The sequence below is a fragment of the Pleurodeles waltl genome, chromosome 4_2 (assembly GCF_031143425.1).
Source record: "Pleurodeles waltl isolate 20211129_DDA chromosome 4_2, aPleWal1.hap1.20221129, whole genome shotgun sequence".
NCBI lineage: Eukaryota > Metazoa > Chordata > Amphibia > Caudata > Salamandridae > Pleurodeles > Pleurodeles waltl.
Genome location: NC_090443.1, coordinates 405,137,323 through 405,156,352, shown reverse-complemented (window position 1 = coordinate 405,156,352; position 19,030 = coordinate 405,137,323). Strand labels below are relative to the sequence as shown.

Sequence of the window (19,030 nt, the reverse complement as noted above, 5' to 3'; positions counted from 1 at the left end):
TCACTGCAGGGAATTATAGTTCTTACCCTTTTCTTAGAGGCAGCTAGCCTCTGGTATCCAGGAGGGGGAGTGTCCCCTTATAGTCACACACTAAGGGATAGAGATGAACATAAAGACGAAGTGAGGAGAGGAACAGAAGTAGGCAGAATAGATACAGAGGGAGCATAAGGGGGGGGAAGGAAAACAAGTTCCCATTATGAACCCACTATTGCTGGTAGAAAAATACTGGTTAAAAGAAACCGAAGTGACTAGAGACAAAAGAAGTAAGATTAAAAGCAATAAGGGCTTATCTGTGCTGCCTGTGATCCGGTATGCCACTCACTACATCAAAGGGGACGCTCGCCGTGCGCCTACTTCGTCCTCTCCTTGGACCGCTTGTGACAAGTGGCTGAGGGAGAACGGTCTATTTATGGCTGTAAGAAATTCCAGGTGCGCCCTGTTAGCGCGTAAATTGGAGTTCAATTGATGTTAATCTCCGCCGCGGGCCTCTTTGCGTTACTAGCCTCGATATGATTGCCGTAATGGCGGGCGCACCGGCCAAGCCGGGACGCCGGCATGAATGTGATCGAGTGCAAAGGCGGGCCTCTTTAGGTTGATGGCCTCGATGTGCTTTACCGCACCCGCGGGCGCCCCAGCCGTGCCGGGGCGCCGGCATGAATGCGGGCGAGTGCAAGGGTGGGGCCCGAGCCGGAAGATTCCGGCCCGAGCGCCACCAGCGGAAGGCTCGCGTTTCCAGTGACCGCTGGGAAATGTAGTTCCCAGCGGTACCGTAGCCCGAAGGGCCAAGAAAGAGAGGAAAAAAAGAGAAAAAAAGAAGAGGAAAACGTGGGAAAGGATAAAGAAAAGGAAGGAGGGGGGGGGAAAAGAAGGGGGGACGAAAGAAAGGGAGGAGGGAGAGGGGGGAACAAAACGGACGGGGGGGGGGGTTTGGGTGTTGTAGAAGAAATGCAACCGGGGGGGGGGGGGGGAAAGAGAGACAGAACGGGAAGAAAAAGGAAACGAGAGGGAGGGAGGAGGTGACAACCAGGGGGGGGGGCAGTAGAAGAAAGGGGGGGGGGAAAAAAACCCAAAAGGGGGGGGGGGGAAAAAGGGGAGAGAAATCAAATAAAAATAATAATGATAAATAAAACTAAAAATAAAAATAAAAAGGCGAGAAAAAGAGAGGAGAGCGGGAGATGAAGGATTTTCTTTTTAGGGGGAAACGAAGAAGAGGGAAAGACATGGATAATGTAGAAGAAATGCAACCAGGGGGGGGGGGGGAAAGGGGAAGAAAAAGATAGAGCAGAAGCGGACGGAAGAGAGGACTCATAAATTAGTCAGAGAAATCATTTATTGAGTGTGAACCAGGGGATCTCATCATTAAGACCATTGGTGTCCGTGTGTAATCTCCAGACCCAACGTTGTTCGGTCTGGAGCAATCTCTGTGTCATATTGGAGGACGATGGAGATAGTTGCTCAATGACCGTCCAGTTTAAGTCATCTGCCGAATGTTTTTCCAGAAGGAAGTGGTTAGTCAATTTAGTAGCCTCTCGTTTACAACGGATCGTACTCCTATGTTCACAGATTCTTGTGGCGACCTTTCTAGATGTCATTCCCACGTATTTAAGGTTACAGGGGCATCTAATCAAATATATCACGTTTTTGCTGTTACAGTTGGTTAGGGATCTTTGAGCCCATGGAGTCTTAAGGTCTAGGTCTATTGTGGTTGACTTTTTGGTGAAACAGCAGACACTGCAGTTGCCACATGGGTAGTGTCCTCTTGGTGGTGGGAGGCCCCATAGTATGGTTTGTGTCGTTAGGGAATTGTTTTTTTCTTCTTTGGGTCTTGTGTGGACAACCATGTCCCGTATGTTTGTGGCTCTTTTAAACGCATGTAGTGGCTGCTGAAAAGGTAAACCACCAGATATAAGGATTTTCCACTCATCTTTGATGATTTTCTGAATCTTATTGGATAGTGGGTTAAAGGTAGTCACACACACAATTTGTTCAGTGTCAGACGTCCTAGTGCGTGGTTGTAGTAGTTGGTCCCTATTATTATTCCCCGCTCTTTTGTATGCTCTCTTCACCAGATGTGTGGGATAATCCTTGGTTTGCAGCTTACTAACCAATTTCTCAGCGTGTTTGCGGTAGTCTGTGAGGGTGGAACAATTCCGTCGTAGACGTAAAAATTGACCAACAGGGAGATTCTCCCTCAGGGACCTTGGGTGGAAGCTTTTGAATTGGAGCAGGTTATTCCGATCTGTGGGTTTATAATAGACCTCTGTGGCTAGAGCCCCATTGCTTTCATAGATTGATAGGTCAAGAAATGCTAGTTGGTTGTCACCTATGGTCATGGTGAAGTTCAGGAAAGGGTTAGCTGTATTTAACCAATTTACAAAATTCATCGCCTCATCTCTAGTTCCTGTCCAGACCAATAGAATGTCATCTATATATCGTTTCCAGAGTTTAATCTGCTGGAAAAACGGGTTGTCATCGTGGTTGACTACCTGTCTCTCAAAGTGATCAACATAGAGACATGCCAAGCTAGGTGCGAAAGTGCTACCCATAGATGTACCCTGTATTTGCAGGAAAAAGTTATCCTCAAACTTGAAATAGTTCCTTGTGAGAGCCAAATGTGCCAAGTCAAGTATGAAGTCAGGCGGTGTACGTGACTCTCCTCTATTGGCTTCCAAAAGGTCGCTAATGACCTGCAGAGTGGCCTCCTGGGGAATGTTGGTGTATAGGGATTCTACATCCAGGGTGATCAACAGTTCTCTAGTTGTGTCAAAAGCCACAGAGTCTAATAAGACTAACACATCCGTCGTGTCTTTTAGGTAAGTAGGAATTCTTCTGACCAATGGCTGAAGGAAGAAATCCACAAATTGAGACAGGGGTTCTCAAACCGATCCGATCCCGGATACAATAGGTCTCCCTGGTGGGGGAATTTTCCCTTTATGCATTTTTGGGAGAATATAAAAATAGGGAATCCTAGGGTTAGCCTGTATCAGGAAGTCTGCCTCATGTCGAGTAATCCAGTCGTTCTCTATGCCCTTCATCACGAAAAAGGAAATTTCGTCTTGAATATCAGGTGTGGGGTCTCGAGATAAGCGTTTATAATGGTGGGTATTACCCAACAGACGTTCGCACTCATCTCTATACATTTTAAGTGGAGAAATTACCGTTGCTCCCCCTTTGTCTGCTGGTTTAATGATTATCATGGGGTCAGATGTCAGGCCTTTCAGAGCTGAAAGCTCGGCCGTACTCATATTCTGGTATGTTTTTTTGGTGGTCCCAGTAAGTGCGTTGACTTTTAGGGATACTGATTTCTCAAAAGCCAGGACCTCGGGGGGCATCTATCCCGTGGTTGGGCAGAAAGTGGACTTTGGGCGTAGGCCAGTGTTTTTGTCTGAAGCCTCGTAATGTTTCTCCAAGAAGAACGTTTTCAAGCGTATCTTTCTAAACAAACCCGCTAGTTCTGTTCGGGTTTTAAATAAGTCAATTTTGGGCGTGGGCACAAAGTTTAAGCCCTTGTTTAGTGCCTTAGTTTCAATTTCACTCAGAACCCGGTTACTCAGATTGATAATGTTATCTGTTTGATTATCCGTCAGGCTCGTTACAGTGTTTTGCTTGTCCCTGGGAGGGGTTCCCTTTGTGCAGTATTCTCTGGGGTGTCCTCTCTTGGCCTCCAATGTACCTCTTTCCTTTTTCCTTTTCCCCTCCCGTTGCCTCTGTCTAAAAAAGGCTGCGGTGGCTCAGGAAAAGACCATTGTGAAGGGTGTTGGAAAAAGGGCGCCTGGTATTGAGGTGGGAGTCCATATTGGGAAGGCCAACCCCATTGTTGATTATGGTATGGAGGGCAGGGGGGTAACATAGGTGGGTGATTCCACCTTCCCCGGCGTTGCCCACGTCGTCCACGACGTTGCCGCAAATTATCTGATGATGAACTATCATTATCTGAACTGGTGTTACCACCAGATGAGGTGTCGGATATGTTGTTAGTTTTCGCTACATAATCCGATTTGGTATAAGGGTATATCTTCTCGTGGGAGAACCGATCGAGATCTTTTTGGAATTTAGAAATCTTTCGCTGAGTGAGATATTCCTTATGCTCGTTCATATTTTTGTTTACCTCCTCTAGTTTCTTTTTAAAGGAGAGAATGCTCATCCCTGATTTTAGGTTATTCTCACTCGTTTTTATCTGAATTAGGAGTGCCTCGGATAACCTTGTCGCTGTTTTTATGATCAGGATGAGCCAATCTCTAGTACACTTCCATGCTATCAAAGCCCAATCCTTTCTAAATTCTAGATCTTCAAGGAATATACGTGGGGCATTGGTGACCAACAGTCCATTTGGTGCTGTATTGCTCCGGAGGTATTCAGTCAGAACGGCCCCGTGGAGAATAGTTTTGACATGAGATCGTTTTAGTTCTACTAGTGTATCCCAGTCGCCCAACTGGGACAAACTCTTGGAGAGGGTGGTATCACCAAGAAGTGAGGGGGCCGACAGAATGGCTGTCAGATCCTCATCACTGAAGGAGAGTCCTTCCGCCATACTGGGGAAGAAAGAGCACCGATACGAGGCAGTAGGGGGAGAGGGGAAAAGAAAGGGAAGAGGACAAACAACCTTAGTGTTGGTGTGTGGTCCTGGACAAAGGAGCAATAATTACTCACTAGAGGGGGGACTCTCGCAGCTAGCAGCTGCTCAACTATCATTACACATGGAGAGAGGAAGAGGGAGGAGGGGGGATAAATATGGAGGAACACTCCGTACTTAGCTCCCTATAATTCAAAATACACACGAAAGTACGGGGTTCTCTAAAAGCGGACGTCGCGGATATTAGCGTAGCCCTGGGTTGTATGTATTCCTATTTGGAAGGGTAAAGTCAGTGGAATGTCAGTTGGAAATTACCGAGTGGAACAGCGAGGGGTGGGAAGAAAGGGATTTCCTTTTACGGACTAGGTGGTCTCACACACTATATAGTGTCATGCTTCATCATTTGACCACCTAGACCCACCCAGGTAGGACAGTGCCACCTGGGCGGACTCAACCTCACTGTTAAAGGAACAGGAGGGAGTGCGTAAATAAACTTGTTTCTGGAAAGATCGGGATCCAGCTAATCTACTGAAAAACTAAAAACACCTAAGCAGACACCTGTGAAGAGCAACAAATTTAATGGTGGTGTCTGACTGGTGTAGTTAAAAAGGGGGGTTGGGACACCTCTGTGAGGACAAGGACTCACAGGGTCACCTAACTAATTACTAGCCAACATGTTTCTGCCCTCAAAAGTGAGCCAATGAAGGTCTCGGGGCATTCGTCAGGGCCTAGGATCCCTACGTCTCACGTTGGAGGAAAATACTCTATGGGGAAATCAAAGAGTGAGAAAATGAAAAATGAATGATCTACATTACCCAAGGAATTACCTTGAGGCGGCCTATGGGGAGAAAAACAATTAATTAGCACTCTGGTGGCACACAGCACTGCAAAACCAACCAACTACACACGTGTCAAGGGGATGCATTCATGCACGAAACACATATGTTCAAAAAAGGTAAAATACATGCGTGGAGTGACTGAGTGGGTATATCTACACAAGTGGACAGTCCTATCACTGCAGGGAATTATAGTTCTTACCCTTTTCTTAGAGGCAGCTAGCCTCTGGTATCCAGGAGGGGGAGTGTCCCCTTATAGTCACACACTAAGGGATAGAGATGAACATAAAGACGAAGTGAGGAGAGGAACAGAAGTAGGCAGAATAGATACAGAGGGAGCATAAGGGGGGGGAAGGAAAACAAGTTCCCATTAGGAACCCACTATTGCTGGTAGAAAAATACTGGTTAAGAGAAACCGAAGTGACTAGAGACAAAAGAAGTAAGATTAAAAGCAATAAGGGCTTATCTGTGCTGCCTGTGATCCGGTATGCCACTCACTACATCAAAGGGGACGCTCGCCGTGCGCCTACTTCGTCCTCTCCTTGGACCGCTTGTGACAAGTGGCTGAGGGAGAACGGTCTATTTATGGCTGTAAGAAATTCCAGGTGCGCCCTGTTAGCGCGTAAATTGGAGTTCAATTGATGTTAATCTCCGCCGCGGGCCTCTTTGCGTTACTAGCCTCGATATGATTGCCGTAATGGCGGGCGCACCGGCCAAGCCGGGACGCCGGCATGAATGTGATCGAGTGCAAAGGCGGGCCTCTTTAGGTTGATGGCCTCGATGTGCTTTACCGCACCCGCGGGCGCCCCAGCCGTGCCGGGGCGCCGGCATGAATGCGGGCGAGTGCAAGGGTGGGGCCCGAGCCGGAAGATTCCGGCCCGAGCGCCACCAGCGGAAGGCTCGCGTTTCCAGTGCGCCCGCCATTACGGCAATCATATCGAGGCTAGTAACGCAAAGAGGCCCGCGGCGGAGATTAACATCAATTGAACTCCAATTTACGCGCTAACAGGGCGCACCTGGAATTTCTTACAGCCATAAATAGACCGTTCTCCCTCAGCCACTTGTCACAAGCGGTCCAAGGAGAGGACGAAGTAGGCGCACGGCGAGCGTCCCCTTTGATGTAGTGAGTGACATACCGGATCACAGGCAGCACAGATAAGCCCTTATTGCTTTTAATCTTACTTCTTTTGTCTCTAGTCACTTCGGTTTCTCTTAACCAGTATTTTTCTACCAGCAATAGTGGGTTCCTAATGGGAACTTGTTTTCCTTCCCCCCCCTTATGCTCCCTCTGTATCTATTCTGCCTACTTCTGTTCCTCTCCTCACTTCGTCTTTATGTTCATCTCTATCCCTTAGTGTGTGACTATAAGGGGACACTCCCCCTCCTGGATACCAGAGGCTAGCTGCCTCTAAGAAAAGGGTAAGAACTATAATTCCCTGCAGTGATAGGACTGTCCACTTGTGTAGATATACCCACTCAGTCACTCCACGCATGTATTTTACCTTTTTTGAACATATGTGTTTCGTGCATGAATGCATCCCCTTGACACGTGTGTAGTTGGTTGGTTTTGCAGTGCTGTGTGCCACCAGAGTGCTAATTAATTGTTTTTCTCCCCATAGGCCGCCTCAAGGTAATTCCTTGGGTAATGTAGATCATTCATTTTTCATTTTCTCACTCTTTGATTTCCCCATAGAGTATTTTCCTCCAACGTGAGACGTAGGGATCCTAGGCCCTGACGAATGCCCCGAGACCTTCATTGGCTCACTTTTGAGGGCAGAAACATGTTGGCTAGTAATTAGTTAGGTGACCCTGTGAGTCCTTGTCCTCACAGAGGTGTCCCAACCCCCCTTATTCCTTCCGTGACCACCTAGTTTCAGGCCTTTATATCCTGCATCACATCCTCATTGTTGCTGTGTGTGGCCCACCTAATGGAAATTGTGACCTCCCACCAAAATACCGGTGGCCGCACGGTCAAACAGAATGTAAATGTTTTGGAGGATGCTGCGATAATTGCGCATAAGCTCACCTCAATAAAGAGATATGTGACCCAAAGCTTAGCCCGGCGCCCCTAATTTCAAAATATTAATTAATCCCTAATTGTTGACATCGACCATGGGCGCAAAAGGACTTCTATCAAACTTTGGACGTTGTGGGACCACAGTGGTAGTCAAGGAAAATGTCCCGTGCATTGGTTAACAGGAAGTACTGTGCGCCCGTATCCCAGTTTGGGTACAGTCCCGAGCCCAGGTAAGACGGATGATGTCATTACTGAGCACAGGAAAGTCGACCTCCTCATTACTGGGCACAGCACGAGCAGATGATGTCAATGCTGAACACAGAATGACCACACGATGTCAGTACTAAGCACATCTATAACGTCTTTCCTATATCTATACGGGCCTGATATTGGCAGCAGAGACCTCTGGAAGGCCCTCTGCCTCGACTGGCCGGTGCAAAAATGAGCAATGGTGTTATCACCAAATACAGGAAGGCTGATGAAGTCGTAAGAGGGTGTAAGATAGCCCATTGCCATTACTGGGTGCACGAAGACCCACGCTGTCAGTAAAATGCCCCAGAAGATCGGATGAAGTCAGCACTATGGGCCAGATGTAGGTACAAACCATTTTGCGACTTGCAAATTGCGAGTCCTTCCGACTCGCAATTTGCAACTCGCAAACTAGTATGCAGAAAGGTGTCTCAGACACCTTCTGCGACTCGCTATGAGGTCGCAAAGACCCACCTCATACATATTTATGAGGTGGGTCGGAGTTTGCGACCCCATAGCGAGTCTAGGCACTCACGGGGATGGTGGCCTGCTGGAGACAGCAGACCACCATGTCCGTGACTGCTTTTGAATAAAGCAGTTTTTTTCTTTTCTTTTTGCAGCCCGTTTTCCTTAAAGGAAAACGAGCTGCAAATAGAAAAAATACCGAAACCTTTTTGTTTCGTTTTTTTCAGAGTAGGCAGTGGTCCATAGGACCACTGCCTGCTCTGAAAAAATATTTTTGTTTGCATTCACAAAGGGGAAGGGGTCCCATGGGGACCCCTTCCTGTTTGCGAATGAGTTACCATCCACTTCAAGTGGATGGTAACTGCGAGTTGATTTGCGACCGCTTTCGCGGTCACAAATCAACTCTACATAGCGATGCGGTCGCAAATAGGAAGGGCACACCCCTTCCTATTTGCGAGTTGGAAACACATTTTGCGAGTCGGTACCGACTCGCAAAATGTGTTGCTGCATCGCGTGAGGCCTTTTGCACCTCGCAAATGGCATTTTTCGCCGTTTGCGAGGCGCAAAAGGCTACCTACATCTGGCCCTTTATGTAGAGAAGGGTGATGATGATGTGATTACTATTTGAAGTGTCGATGGATGATGTCCATACAGTGCAGAAGAAAATCTGATGACATCAGTGCAGCTTTTGTTGAAAAGCTGCTTATATTAGCACAGTTGCCAGAAAATCGGATGCTGTTATCACTATGCAAAGAACGGTTCTATGATGTATGTAACATGACTAAGGCTTTATAAAATTAGTACTACCCGTACATATGCCTTTTGATCCGATTACTGTGCATAGAAAGGTCAACGATTTTATAACTATGGCTTTGTTAAAAATGATTATGCCATTACTATGTCCTATATGAGCAGCTGACCTCAGTACATTACGTAGAAAGATGTGATGATGTGCATAGACAGGCAGATAATGGCTGTTCTTTGTATAGAAACGTTGGTTAATCAAAAGAGTAGAGTGGAGTAGGATGAACTGGTTCCTGGGTAAACAAAGAAACTTTAAGCAAAATGTTTTCATATATATAAATGTATATATTCACTGAAAAAACGAAAGGTTAAAGGGAAGTTATATTTGAGGCAGGTAGTAAGATTTTAACATATGTTGAAAAGCCGTGAAAATTGACTGAAAAATCACCACTGTTTAAAAAACATAAAACCAGGGAAACTCACCAGTTATACGTAAATGGCATAAGTATAACTTGTACCACTATTGATTTAAAAAGTCATCAGTGATGTAATATGTGACGTCATAAGCAGTGCATCACAGTGTGTAAGTTATACTTATGTCAATTATGCATAACTGATACATTTCCCTGATTCCCTAAGTCCTGTAATTGCAGCTGCAACATTTCTCTGCCCATCAATCACATTGCTCAGTACCAAACTGCTTTGTTTTGCCCCACAGTCCAGCAGCAACAGAAATGTATACATTTTGAACCTTAACCCCTTTGCTGCTAAGCCTCCCCAACCCCTGTGCTAAGCCTTTTTTTGGCAATTTGGGAAAGTTTGTGCTTAGGCCCCCATAACCTTTTGTCCACATAAGCTATCCATGCCAAATTTGTGTCCTTTTTTACCAACATCCTGGGGATTCTAAAGGTACCCAGGGTTTGTGGGTTCCCCTTGTGGGGCCCGAGAAAATAGCCAAAATACACCAAAACATTGTTTTTTAGGGGAAAAATGGGAAAAAGTGCTTTATAATAAAGCATCTGTTTTTTCTCTGCAAATGGCATCAACGAAGGGTTTGCAGTGCTAAAAATCACCATCTTCCCAGTTCTCAGGAACAGGCTCGACAGAAAACCCAGTGCGAATGGCACTAAAGGAGCTCTTAATTCATGCTACGTTTCTGCATGGTAACTGCACAGTATTGTCCTGTAGGATTCAATTAAATTGTGAGTGACAATCAGGAGCAGGAGGACGTTTTCAGTACACTGAAAGTTAACATGTGACTTGCCTATTTGTGCACAAAATAGAAACAAGCATGACGCTTGTGGAGCTCTTGTAGCATCAAAAGCACCCCCTGAAATGGTAATGACATTTGCCAGGTATTCAGTGGCCATGATAGATAGGATAACACTAAGACCCAAATGCAATAACATTTTGAAACATTGCCCGTGCCAGGAATGTAATACACAACATCAACGTTCTAACCATTGCACTAAGTCGTGCTGCATCATGCAAAAGTCCTAACAACCTTTTGTAAATTAGTTCCATCCAAGAGAAGCTTGGTTTTCATTGAGTTTCATTGCTGATAACATCTTGGCATCCACCATCTAAACAATAGCCTCACACTTAGACATGGGTCTTGTGCTCACTGTGTCATCAGTGCTTAATTTGAGCCAGTGGTTTCCGGTGCGGGGAACCAGTACTTATTTCTGAGGGATGGCACTTATTCTTCTGCCTCAAGTATTTCCTGTAAGCAAAATACACTTATGGGAAAGGCGGAGGAAAAGGAAAATGAAAAAGCGTCACGAAGGGAGAAAACGGAAATCTGCAAGAGTGAGTTAAAGGGGCAGGGAGTTGCTGTAAATGGATTACAGCAGCCCTAGGTGGCTTCAGGATTACACTGCCTCAGTGTCCTGTGCTCACACATTTAAATGCAGCAGCTGTGTGTTTCAGAGGAGAGCACTGGGTACAGCATGTTTTTATTTACAAATTAAGCACTGTGTGCCACTTCTACCAAGTTACACCCAACTGATGAGCCTCAATGAGGGTAAACCTGGGCTTGGGTTGCTTGCATTATGGTTTGGGAGGCTTGGACTGGTAGTTAAGGCTGGACTGTCCCTAGTCGATCAGGGTCAAGACTGATGTGCATATGGCTGGGCCCAAGGTGAGTTGGCTTGATGTGCAAAATAACTACGAACTGGGATGCAACCTAAGTAGTAACCAGTGACTGAGATTAATTCAAGCATTCTATCCATCTCTTTTTTGTATACTTCAGTATGACACCCTCAGTGTGACAGGTAAGACCAGAAGTGGGTCCTTGTGCTCACCATGCCACTGGAACAAGCTAAAACAAGCTACTGCTGATTGATGAGCCCCATTCAGGGTGAAACAGGTCTTGTGTTGCCTATGGTCTGGCGCTGTTTTTGTCCTGGCAGTTCAGATTGGACTGATTTGCATACGGCTGTGTCTGAACTGAGGAGGCACGGTGTTCTAAATAAGGCATTGGATGATCTAACTAATGTGTTCAGTTGGTTCTGAAGTGGAGGGATGTGTGAAGAATCTGTTGCACCAATAGAGTTAAATCACTTTGCCAGCTATGTACCTTTAGTGTAGTGCTGTGCATTTAGCAGTGTAGACATTTTAACTCTTTCTCTTTTTATTGTAAAGGTTGCTATATATAAGGGGTATGATTACTGGGAGGATATTCACTTTACCCACTATGGCCTTCATTTGGTGCTCACCAGACCACAAGGGTCATGGTCGCGGTCGGACTGCCGCCAAAGTGGCGGTCCAGCCGCGACATTACATCAGTGGCGAAACCGCCACGGTCGGACCATCGGCACCGCCAGGTTGCTACCTGTCAACAACCTGGCAGTCTTGGTGGTCGCAATCCGATATGGCAGCACTGCAAGCAGCGCTGCCCTGGGGATTACGAGCCCCTTTTCTGCCAGCCTTTGCATGGTGGTCGGACTGCCATGCAAAGGCTGGCAGAAAGGGGGTGTTGGGTGCCCCATGGGGGCCGCTGGACTGCCCATGCAGTTGGCATGGGCAGTGCAGGGGCTCCCATGGACATGGACATGGACTGTTGCACCCGACGCACCACAACATTGCAGCTGGCTCGATGACGAGCCAGTGTCAATGTTGTGGTGAGTTGTCTGCTGGGGGGGTGGAAACGCTGTTTTCGCCTGCTACCCCAGTGGAAAACTCCTAATAGCTTGGCCAGCATACCACCAGCAATGGTGGTATGCTTGCTGCAGCAGTTTTGGTGATCTTCTGTGAAGACCACCAAAGTCGGAATGAGGCCCTATATGTCTTTAATTTCTTGCTGTGCATATAAGGGTTGGAGATGGTCCAGCATAAACTGGTCTGTTTCCTCATTAAAAGAGGATTAGGGAGTGGGTTGCAGAACTGTGTAGCACTGTGGGCATCTCTCTGCAAAGCATAAGGTTTTGGTGTCTTGTGTGCAGGTGATGGTATGGGATGGTGGGTCTGTCAGGGACTGAAAGCTTTACATATCTGTTGTGGTGTGACTTTAACTGTGATGTACCTAATGGATTCTTGGGTACATCACAGAGAGTGTCTGCAACCAGGCAACAAGGGGAGTTGGAAGAAGGTAGCAGGAGGAGCAGGAGGAGCACAGGAGTAGGCTCTGTTGTGGTGGCTATTTCTGACAAACTTGAACTTTAATAAAAATGCCTGGAACATGAACTGAGCATTGCGCTATTTCTTAACAAGTTGACGATGAGGGGAAACCAACTACATCAGGACAAAAGATCCAGCTTTGTGATGCTTTAATCGCAGTCCGTTCACCAACCGGTGAGTTAAGTTATTTTTGACAAAGCATTAAAACAGTAAAAAGACTGTCAAAACCATAAGAATAGAAAAGGGACAACAAGGAATTACATGTACTACTGAGTACAAAACAAACAGCAACGGAAACAGTAAAAAGACTGCCAAACCAAAGGAATATGAAAGGCCATCAGAGAATTACATGAATTTGTTAAGAAAAATGCGCAATGCTCAGTTCATGTTCCTGGCATTTTTATTAAACTTCAACTTTGTCAGAGATAGCCACCACAATAGAGCCACAACAGAACCTGCTCTTGCTCCTCCTGCTGCCTTCTTCCAACTCCCCTTGTTGCCTGGTTGCAGACATTCTCTATGATGCACCCAAGAATCCATTAGCTACATCACAGTTAAAGTCACACCACAACACATCCTCCCCCCAAACAAATACTTAACAAAAATTAATAACAAGGACACTAAATTACAACAATACAATAGGCTGAAAACATTACTCACATACTTTGTGTAAAATATAAAAGTACAACACAATGTGGAAAACCCTGATCACACATAGTCTTTGAGATACTCAGGCCTCCTTCGAGTGCGAACTTCCATGGGTGACAAAACAGAATTATGATGTTGTAAGGTTACTCCAATGTCTCCCAGCTCATCGGCACACAGTTTGGGTTCCACCAATTTGGTATTCCAATCACACCTAGCCAGTCTAGACATGTTCCAAACTTCCCCATTCTCTAGGATCACTACATTCTTCTTCAGTTCCTTAATGCGAGATGTCCTATAAATTTAGACTCCCCTTTGCATGACCACCTAGCTTTCTTTAAAAACACCAACTCTCCTACTTTCCAGTTCCTGACCACTGCACCATGTTTGTTATCAAATCGTTCTTCATACCTCCCCTGATGTACACAGACTCTGCGGCCATCCGCACTCTCACCATTACCATAGCGTCCTAACCACTTGGGGAACAACTTAGACCCTGCCACTTGTCCTCTCAAACACTGAAATGGAGATTCCGTTGTCCAAAAATTTGGAGCAGTACGATGGGCCCACAGCTTATCCCTCAAAATATTTCAGAACTCTCCTCTATTTGCCATGGCTAACTGAGCACAATCTATTATAAGTCCATTCATTTTTTCAACAAGACCATTGGCTTGTGGAGCATAAAGTGCTGTACGCTGATGTTCAATTGACAAATCCATCAAAAATGTTTTCATTTCATCAGAAACAAATTTCACCCCATTATCTGTAACAATCACTTTGGGAACGCTCTCCAAAACGAACACATCCTTCAAGAACTCTATCACAGTCTTAGTAGCAATTGTTCCAACACAACAAGCGAACACCCACTTGGACTTATAGTCCACCAGAACCAACACATATCTCTCAGTCGGGTTTAGCAAATTGAAAGGCCCCACTATATCCAATCCAAGTTTGGACCAAGGTTCCTCAGGCACTTCCATAGGAGATAAAGGTGCTACTCTCACTACTTTGGTTTTATCACTGTTGGCACACAACCAACAATCTCTCACAACATTTTCTGTTTCTTTGTCAAGCCCAGGCCACCTTCTTGTTTACCAACCATTCTTCCTCTTTTTTAAAACAATTTTCCATCTCAACTTATTAAGTCAAGCACTCATCATAGATTCATCAATCTATCGATCCACTTTACTTTTTCGGCAACACATTGATCCATGCATCCAATGCACAGTCGGCCATCTAGGTACAAATCCATATTTCCGTTCTCCAAGCAGACCGTCTTCTGTTTCATCCTTGGCCAATGTGCCAACCAATCCCTGAAAGTCACAAATTCACCCACCAATCTATCGAGCCAAGAATTCCCCTACCAACACAGAAAGGCATTCAATACACCAGACATCCATCAGAAATCTAGACAAATATTCATAAATTTTGAACACCAAGCTAGCCATCTTTTCTTTTAACTCTTCACTCTCCCATCAATCTATTTATCCACTCATTCATCAGTCCACCACCTCACTCACCCATCAATTCGTTCTTCCACCTATGAGCCAACATTCCCACTCTCACATCCAATGTGGATGCATTCTTATAGGCACTGTTGGACCTGGCTTTTTGACAGGGTCATCCCCAAACTTTTTGCCTCCTTCCTCCTATTTTTTCTGACCTGTTGTTGTTGGCTTTTGACCTCTGGGCACTTTACCACTGCTAACCAGTGCTAGAGTGCATATGCTCTCTGTGTAAATTGTACTATTGATTGGTTGATCCATGATATTTAATTTACTTATAAGTCCCTAGTAGAGTGCACTATATGTGCCTAGGGCCTGTAGATTAAATGCTACTAGTGGGCTTGCAGCACTGGTTGTGCCACCCACTTCAGTAGCCCCTTAACCTTGTCTCAGGCCTGCCCTTGCAAGGCCTGTGTGTGCAGTTTCACTGTCACTTCGACTTGGCATTTAAAAGTACTTGCCTATCCCAGAACTCCCCTTTTTCTACATATAAGTCACCCCTAATGTGTGCCCTAGGTAGCCCCTAGAGCAGGGTGCTGTGTGGGTAAAAGGCAGGACATGTACCTGTGTAGTTATATGTCCTGGTAGTGTAAAACTCCTAAATTCATTTTTACACTACTGTGAGGCCTGCTCCCTTCATAGGCTAACATTGGGGCTGCCCTCATACATTGTTGAAGCGGCAGCTGATGATCTGAAAGGAGCAGGAAGGTCATATTTAGTATGGCCAGAATGGTAATACAAAATCCGGCTGACTGGTGAAGTCGGATTTAATATTACTATTCTAGAAATGCCACTTTTAGAAAGTGAGCATTTCTTTGCACTTAAATCTTACTGTACCTTTCAATCCACGTCTGGCTAGGTTTAGTTGACAACTCCTTGTGCATTCACTCAGACACATCCCAAACACAGGGTACTCAGCCTCACTTGCATACATCTGCATTTTGAATGGGTCTTCCTGGGCTGGGAGGGTGGAGGGCCTGCCCTCACACAAAGGACTGCCACACCCCCTACTGGGACCCTGGCAGACAGGATTGAACTGAAAGGGGATCTGGTGCATTTCTTAGCCACTCTTTGAAGTCACCCCCACTTCAAAGGCACAATTTAGTATAAAACAGGGCCTCTGCCCTACCTCATCAGACACTTGCTGGAGAAGAAACCTGAACCAGAAATAGCATCCTGTCAAGAAGAACTGCCTGGCTGCCTAAAGGACTCACCTGACTGCTTTCTACAAAGGACTGCTGCCTTGCTGTTGCCCTGCTGCCTTGCTGAACTCTTGTCTGGCTGTAAAAGTGCTCTCCAAGGGCTTGGATAGAGCTTGCCTCCTGTTCCCTGAAGTCTCAGGACCAAAAAGACTTCTCTTTTTCATTTGGACTCTTCATGCGCCGAAATGTTCGACGCACAGCTTGCTCTGCGCCGAGAAAAACGCTGCACACCGACGCTGATCGACGCGACGCCTTCAGGGTGACCGGAACTTCAAAGCATAGCCTCGCAAGGACAACGCCGCCTGACTTCCAGAGGGGAAATCGACGCGACGCCTGCTGTGAGAGCGAAACTTCGACGCACAGCCCTGCGGGATGACGCACAGCTGGAAAACAAGCAGGAGAATCCACGCACAGACCCGGGTCATCTGGTAATCCCGCGACCCACAGAAAGAGACTGGCCGCGCGCTGGAAAACGACGCACGACTTCCCCGTGTGAAAAATAACGACGCAAGTCCGTGTGTGCTGGGAAGAAATCGATGCACACACCATTTTTCCACGTATCTCTTCTTCTGCGGCCCTTTGCGGAGATTTTCCACTCCAAACCAGGTACTTTGTGCTTGAAAGAGACTTTGTTTGCTTTTTAAAGACTTAAGACACTTTATATCACTTTTTAGTGATATCTTTACAAATTCATATTGCATCTTTGATCGTTTTGACCTGCAAATACCCAGATAAATATTATATATTTTTCTAAACACTGTGTGGTGTATTTTTGTGGTGTTATATTATGGTATTGTATGATTTATTGCACAAATCCTTTACACATTGCCTTCTAAGTTAAGCCTGACTGCTCGTGCCAAGCTACCAGAGGATGGGCACAGGCTAATTTTGGATTGTGTGTGACTTACCCTGACTAGAGTGAGGATTCTTGCTTGGACAGAGGGTAACCTGACTGCCAACCAAAAACCCCATTTCTAACAGGCACCTATTCATCCATGTGTGTACAAGCCCAGTTTTCTTCCCTTACATTTGTTCCCAATACTGCATTTATCCATTCCTGCATTAATCCAGCAATAAATTGCGTATTCCCTGCTCATCCAAATATCAAGCTAAATATCAATGTATTTGTCTAATAAGACATCGGTTACCTATGTGATAAAGAAAATGAATTGGTTAATTAACATCAAAATCTAATGTGAATGCATAAAAATTTTTTCTCTTTCTTCCACAGCCATCCTGCTTAAATTGACTTTCACTTTATGGTACTGTTCCTCAAACCTTTACCACTTCAAGGATTGTCAACATGAATTTTTGGGGAGCTCTCATCTACCCCACCTGGATATTGCTCTTCCTCGTCTTCCAAGAAGCATCTTCTGAGCCTATCCTTGACTCCAATTGCACCAGCGAGAGAGGGGTCACGTTCAGCCACTTCTACAAGATCGACCTCCCCAAGACATCTCAGCTTCAGGTAGATACAGAAGAGCCATCCCTGAAGGACGACCCCCTGGTTCTTCTAGGTGGAGATGGTGGCGAAGAGCAGAACATCGTATTCCGCCATAATATCCGGGTCCAGACACCCAAGGCCGACTGCGAGAGCTCTAGTGGCTTCCTCGCCCTGCTGGCCAGGTTTGAGAAGCTGGAGATGGAGTTGAAGGGAATCCAGGAGAGCTGCAGTTCTTCGGGATGCTGTGGAGCTCAAGGTACCACAATACCCCCATTGATATCACATAATACAGCATTTATTAAAGATCCTCGCTTCAATAGTTTGACTTTTTTTTAGCTACATCAGAAAGTAAATAACATGGTCTCAGCATGAGGAATTTTTAAACTCACTGTCCCCAGTTTTACGGTTGTGTTTTTGGACTAAAAATATAATGCTTGTTGAAAACATTCTGGATATCTCATCCTCAGTCAATGCCCATCATCACCTCTTCCCTGATACTATTTTTTGGCTCAGTCCTTCTCTGGTATGTCTCCTGCAAGTTTTACATGCTAGGCCTGGGATAGGAATTATTGCCTTCCTTTAAATAAAAAAAAATGGTACACTGCTTAGGAAGACCTTTCTTAACAGACGATTTAACAACTATGTCTACTGGAGTTGGGGGGGGGTCAACATCTCAATAAACGTTAACTTACTTGAAGGGACACTCCATGAATTTATTGTGTAGAGCAATAGCCTTCAAACATTTTTCATGCTATGCCCACCCTCATGGAAAATAATTTAACTGGAGACTCCCAAAATGACATATTTTATTACCATTATTCTACAAAAAAAATAAATCTGCAAGCAAGTTAAATTATGATGGACCCCGTTGGCACCCCCTGCCCCGATGAATACAGATAAAACTGATTTGCTGTAGCGCTTTTCAATTTCTCACACTAAATATATGCAGGGTAAAATCATAGTAAGCAATCCAAACATATAAAGTGAGAAGGAGAGTTACAGAAACACATTGAAGGAATTCTACAGCAAATTTAGTTTTACATTTTTCGATAAGCCCCAAATACGAAATTGGAAAAAATGTTGATACAAAGAGCTGTACTTTGGAAGGGAGGTTAATATAGGTCAAAGAAGTTATAACAAAAATTGACGTTCAATCCTGATTATTTCTTCACATTATCGCACCAGGTACCCAACTCGCCCCATTTATTATTTGTAACTTGTTATCCTATAATTCTACAGTCATGGCTTTTGAGCCGAAACAACTTTCTGTATTAGTATTGTTGGCCTCCATACTTACTATGATAAAAGCAAAACTACAAGCCCCAAAATGCAATGTTCTTTGGCCTAAAATACCAGAAAAGTATCGGAAACTCTGAATCTGCTGTGTCGCTGGTGGTGTTGCAGGGTGCTCCATATAAAGGAGCTACTTTTCGCCTAAACCTGAGAACTACCCAGAGTTCCTTTCTTCCAGTTTTTTTGTTAAAAGTGCAGTGAAATACGCAATTGCCAAATTGTAATTTGCAGACCGGTCAAAGTGATCCTTTATCTGAAAGGAGGTAGTAAGAACTTGGGGATTAATTAGAGACCCTCCTTTGACTCCTTCCAGCCAGGACAGAATGCATTAAGGGCTGCCAATTACAGAGTGGCTCAGACCACTCTTTCTTTAGCTACATTTACGGCATTGTTTTTCAGCATGATGTTTGCCTGTGTCCCCCGGAGGCATACTAAATGT

The 19,030-nt window shown here is 45.3% G+C and overlaps 1 protein-coding gene and 1 long non-coding RNA gene across 3 annotated transcripts in view; one reads left to right on the top strand and one right to left on the bottom strand.

The window, feature by feature from the left end:
• Positions 1-19,030, top strand: part of TNN (tenascin N) — a 164,973-nt gene that overhangs the window by 27,496 nt on the left and 118,447 nt on the right. The window contains exon 2 of one of the 2 annotated variants that reach the window (XM_069231574.1): positions 17,086-17,554. The exons of the other annotated variant lie outside the window; for it this stretch is intronic. Within the exon in view, the coding sequence (XP_069087675.1) occupies positions 17,158-17,554 (397 nt within the window). The 5' untranslated portion in view covers positions 17,086-17,157. The remainder of the gene's footprint in view (positions 1-17,085; positions 17,555-19,030) is intronic. 2 annotated transcript variants of the gene reach the window in all.
• The window catches only part of LOC138292799 (uncharacterized), a 169,041-nt gene that overhangs the window by 64,844 nt on the left and 85,167 nt on the right, over positions 1-19,030 (bottom strand). The window lies entirely within an intron of this gene.